Source organism: Plasmopara halstedii (assembly GCF_900000015.1).
Source record: "Plasmopara halstedii genome assembly, contig: Scaffold_410, whole genome shotgun sequence".
Classification (NCBI taxonomy): Eukaryota; Oomycota; class Peronosporomycetes; order Peronosporales; family Peronosporaceae; genus Plasmopara; species Plasmopara halstedii.
In genome coordinates, this window is record NW_020187331.1 from 443,197 (window position 1) to 447,910 (window position 4,714).

The following is a 4,714-nucleotide window of genomic DNA, read 5'->3' on the forward strand; positions in this document are numbered from 1 at the left end:
ATACCAAAAAAAAGATGATATTGTTAATTTCTAGGGAGAATAAAAAAATGCCCTAACTTTTGCGGTACAGACACAACAATAATCTGAGAAATCAAGGTGCTCCAGAGCTCATCTGGTTCTTTATAAAGCACACTTGCACCGGCATGCTTAATCATGCAATTAAATACCTCACTGACTTAAACGTTACTAAGCATGTAGTGGTGCCTCACAATTATACTTAAATATAAAATATTGTTCGAGGCACATCATTTGGCCACAGCAAAAAATGATAGCTTTAAATTTACTTCCTGTGCATAAAAAGAAAGAAAATTATGTGTGCATTGCTGGGGTATTTTTTTTATTTTTTGAAAAGTTGGGATATTTTTTTTATATATGGCAAAACTTAGGGCATTTTTTTTATTCTCTCGTATTTTTATTCAGGTAATGAATTAGATTAAAAGAATGAAAAAAGACATAAAAATACTAAAATGTTTTATAAAATTTTCATTTTTCGAAAAAGATAAATTTATATCTAAAATATCTTTAATTTTTTATCTAAAATTTAATGAAAAATCTGATTAAAACTTTAAATATGCTATTAAAAAATATAATTTAATTAAGAATTTTGTAGAACACCCACACCACCAGTTATCTTAAAATTTAATTAAAAATCTGATTAAAACAATATCGTAAAACCGGCTTATTATGAAATTAAAGATCGACCAGAAGCTAAGGATCGAGACGTGTCGGATGAGTATTGGAAATTTTATTGCGAACGAAATTTAAGTACCTTATCTGAGCTATTCTGCGGGCAATTGCGATCAGAGATTCGCTGCAAAACGTGCAATAATCGAACATTTTGCTTTGATGTGTTTAGGGACTTGTCTGTGCCTGTACCAACGACAGTAGCGAAAATCAGTCACTTGCAAGTATCCGGCTCTTTCTTTTCCGGGATAAGAGCGCCAGCAACGAACGATCCGACCTCGAGTGTTAAAAGTGGGATCACATCAATTCACCATTGTTTAAAAGCTTACACGGAGCAGGAAGTTCTTTGTGACAAAGCAGCGTACTATTGTTCCAAATGCAAGATGCATCGATCTGTGGCCAAAAAGATATCGATTTATCGACTTCCAAATATTCTGGTTATTCATCTTAAGCGTTTTACTTATTCAACCTTCAGTCGAGACAAAGTTAATTCGAGTATCAGCATTCCATTACAAAGTCTCGACATTGCCGAGTATTGCACAGCTGACGCTATTGTCGATGGCAGCACACTTTACGATTTGACTGGGATCGTACATCACACAGGCTCTCTAAATGGTGGCCACTATACTGCCGAGTGTCTTAACGCCGCCACAAAAGAGTGGTTCGGCTTCAACGATGCAATTTTAACAGCCATTCAGAAGCCAGAGCTTTATAGTTCCAGCACTTATATACTATTCAACCAGCGGCGACAACAGCATTCTCTTACCATTAAGAAACATTTCTAGACAGCATAGTATAGAAGCATAGGTTTGAGTATCTGAGAATACAGCTGGGTCACTCTGGCGCACGACTTGCAATTACAACTTCTTCACAAATTGCGACAGCCAGCCACTAAGCAACATTTTGTCAGCGAGACAGGAAGGAGCATGGTGAAAGAGAATATATATTTTTTCATAGAATTTTTCGATGATATTGCTACATGAGCACTGCTTTACAGCCTACACAGCACGTTTAAATACCTTACAACTACATTTTCACGAATGCACCGTTCAGTAGTTTACCCTCCTCATGATCGTAATTGTCTTTAAAGCATCCTTAATTTTCTGCGATAAAATACCTAAGATTTTCACAATTCGTTCATCTTTTAACAAATGCTCCAGAGTCTTTTTTGTTTCAAGTGCAAATATTTACCGATTTAAAAAATTATTCGCTCAAATGCACATTGACGTGCATGATTGGTGTGTCACGCCGATGAGACTTTGGCTTGGGAAAAATAGACTTCTTGGGAATACAATATCAGAAACAAGCTTACACGTTGACGCATAGAAGATCCGAGCCATAGAGATATGGCTTGCATTTGAATTATTGAGTTTTCACGGACTAGCGAGATACCACAAAAAGCTCCTTGCAGACTATGAAAAACTTGTAGAATCATTCAGTGGATTGGTGGAAGAAACAACGATATGAAGTTGAAAGAAAGACGACATTAAACGATCATAGTTATTCAACAAACGTTATCACAAGTTCCAATGTTTCAGTTGCTAAGTTCCGACAAGCCACTTATGGTGACAACAGATGCATCGGGTTATCGTCGTGAAGCTGTTATCCCAAAACTTGACGAAAAAGGCATTGACCGACCGGTAGTTTTTTTTGCCCAAGAAATTGGGTCCGCATGAATGAAACTGGCAGGATCACGAAACGGAATCGTATGCGATCAAGCTCGTGTTGAGCCAATGGAGACACTATCTACGTGGAGCTCAGTTCGATATTTTCACGAATAAGGCTGTTTTTTTTCAAAACGTCGACTCTCACATGTGCTTGATTTATTAAGTCAATTTTACACTGCACCATAGAGCAGACATGTTGAATGTGGTGACAGGTACCTTATCACGGCCGTTAACGTCTCCGGCACATTTCTGCATGATTGCACTAATCACTTCGTGTAATTATACGAACATTGTCAGTGAAATCACGTCAACGTCGCGGCAATGAACAGCTTACCTCAAATCGACATGGGAATGATGTTTGACACTCTTTTTTTTCGGGAGAATATGCATTCAGATACAAAGCTTGATAGGGGAGCTCCTCAACGTCACGTGATTAATTGCATCAAGGTTACGTCGTACAGCACGGTTGAGATAGATGTAACGACGAAAGAAAGGTTTTATTGTGGATACAAGACAGATTTAATGTTTGCAAAGAATCTTAAAAGTAAAGGATGCGAAGACTATTTGTACTAAACGATCCAACTCTAAGAGGTGATACTATCTCGCAAGCGCATGACGTTAGTATTGCAGCATAACCGGGAACAGGAAGAACAGAACTTAGTATCTCTCAGTGATACTACTGAAAGATCATAAACGAGGACGTGAAGCTATACGTGTCGACATGCTGGACGTGCAGTCGATGCAAGATAACCACTTTGAAAGCCAACGATAGAGATACCAATTGCTACGCCAAAAAGATTGATAACAAGGTTACTGTTGTCAAGAAATAAGGATGCAACTTTGACCGTGATCAACAATTTGTCTAAAAGAGCCAAATATTTGTCGACGACAACGGCAGCAGATGCCCACAAAAAGCAAAGACATTCTTTGATTATATGGTCAGACACGATTAAGTGTCGACCATGATCATAAGTATTCAAGACCCGAAATTCACTTCGAAGGTGGGAGAGAGTTGATGAAAATTATAGGAATAGAACAATGCATGACTACCGCGGGCCGACACAGGCAGATGGCGCAACGGACGTCAAAAGAGAACGCTAGAAAACTCACTACATTGCCGCATCTCATTCCTTGGGGAAGATCAGGTACATCATTTAGCAACAATTAAATAATCTCATCGGGGTCTACAGTCGCTTACATGATTTACTGGAGCTCAAATTGCTGCTGGAAAAAAATCAAAGAATCGATTGCTTCTTGATAATTGCCAATGACGTCGCCAAGAATTTTGCAGATCATCGTAAAGAGATTATCAAAATGGCACAAAATAACATCGCGAAGGCCCAAGCAAGATAAAAAAACACATTTTGATAAGAAGAGATCGGATGTGAAGCTCAATCTCGCAGACCTGGTGCTACTAGCAACAAGAAAAATACCATTGAATCATGCACAGCTCGTTCAAGTAACAGAAAGATCCGAGCTTGTGCCGCATTTTATAAACAATTTGAGATCATACAAATTATCCATGACAATACCATGAAGCTCAAACTATTCGAATCGATGGATCGTGTCCAGAATATGTTTTTTATGGATCGACTTAAGCTATATAACCAATATCTGGAGCCATTTAAGCCGAGGCCTATTTCAGTGTAACACCGATCATTCAAGATGAAGAAACTTATGCAGAGCTGTATATCGTTGAGACACTGCTCAAAAAGAGACAAGTAAATCGCAATAAAGAACATTTGGTGAAGTGACAGGCTATCTAGATAAAAAGTTACGTGGGAATGTAAGAGCGTCTTTTCACAAATGTTCAGGATTTTGCTACATGCAAAAACAAAAAAACAGTATTCGTTACATCCTTCCAGCTCCCTTAATTTTGTTTGTTCTTGCTCACTCTTTCGCTCCAAATTCTGAACCAAACGCCTGAAATATTTGCTCTCTACCTCTCAATTGGTTGGAAAATAAGGATGAAAAAAAACAAAATAAAGAGTACGGATCCGTCAGGATCTCTTGGGGTACCAGGATGCGAGCTCGCGGAGCTTTCTGCTGATCAAGCTTAGGTTGTGTAGCGACCGGGGCCCGACTTTGTAGACGCCTAACGATCGAGTAATCGAGTCTTTTGCTTCAATAGTGGAATCCGCCGAGCGGAAGCCGTACTCCACACGAGGGTCTAAGACCGGATGTGGATACGAGCGCAGGAGAGCCGCCTTGTGAGCAGCCTTCAATCCATTGATGCTCCTGTGCCTCGTCGAGGCGATTGGTAGTAATTCCACTTCCCCCGGAAGCCGAGTGATCGGGAAACGGATGTGGTGTTCGCAAGGTTTGAGCTGGGCTCACAACGCGCTGTTGGCGCACTTCATCTT

At 39.4% G+C, this 4,714-nt stretch overlaps 1 protein-coding gene across 1 annotated transcript; it reads left to right on the forward strand.

Annotated features, from left to right (window-relative positions):
• Positions 1-1,067: 1,067 nt before the first annotated feature.
• Positions 1,068-1,469, forward strand: PHALS_09315 (ubiquitinspecific protease; the record flags this gene model as incomplete). The annotated part of the gene is made up of 1 exon (XM_024724790.1): positions 1,068-1,469. One exon carries the CDS (start codon positions 1,068-1,070, stop codon positions 1,467-1,469), a length of 402 nt encoding a protein of 133 aa, XP_024575632.1.
• Between the last annotated feature and the right edge of the window lie 3,245 nt (positions 1,470-4,714).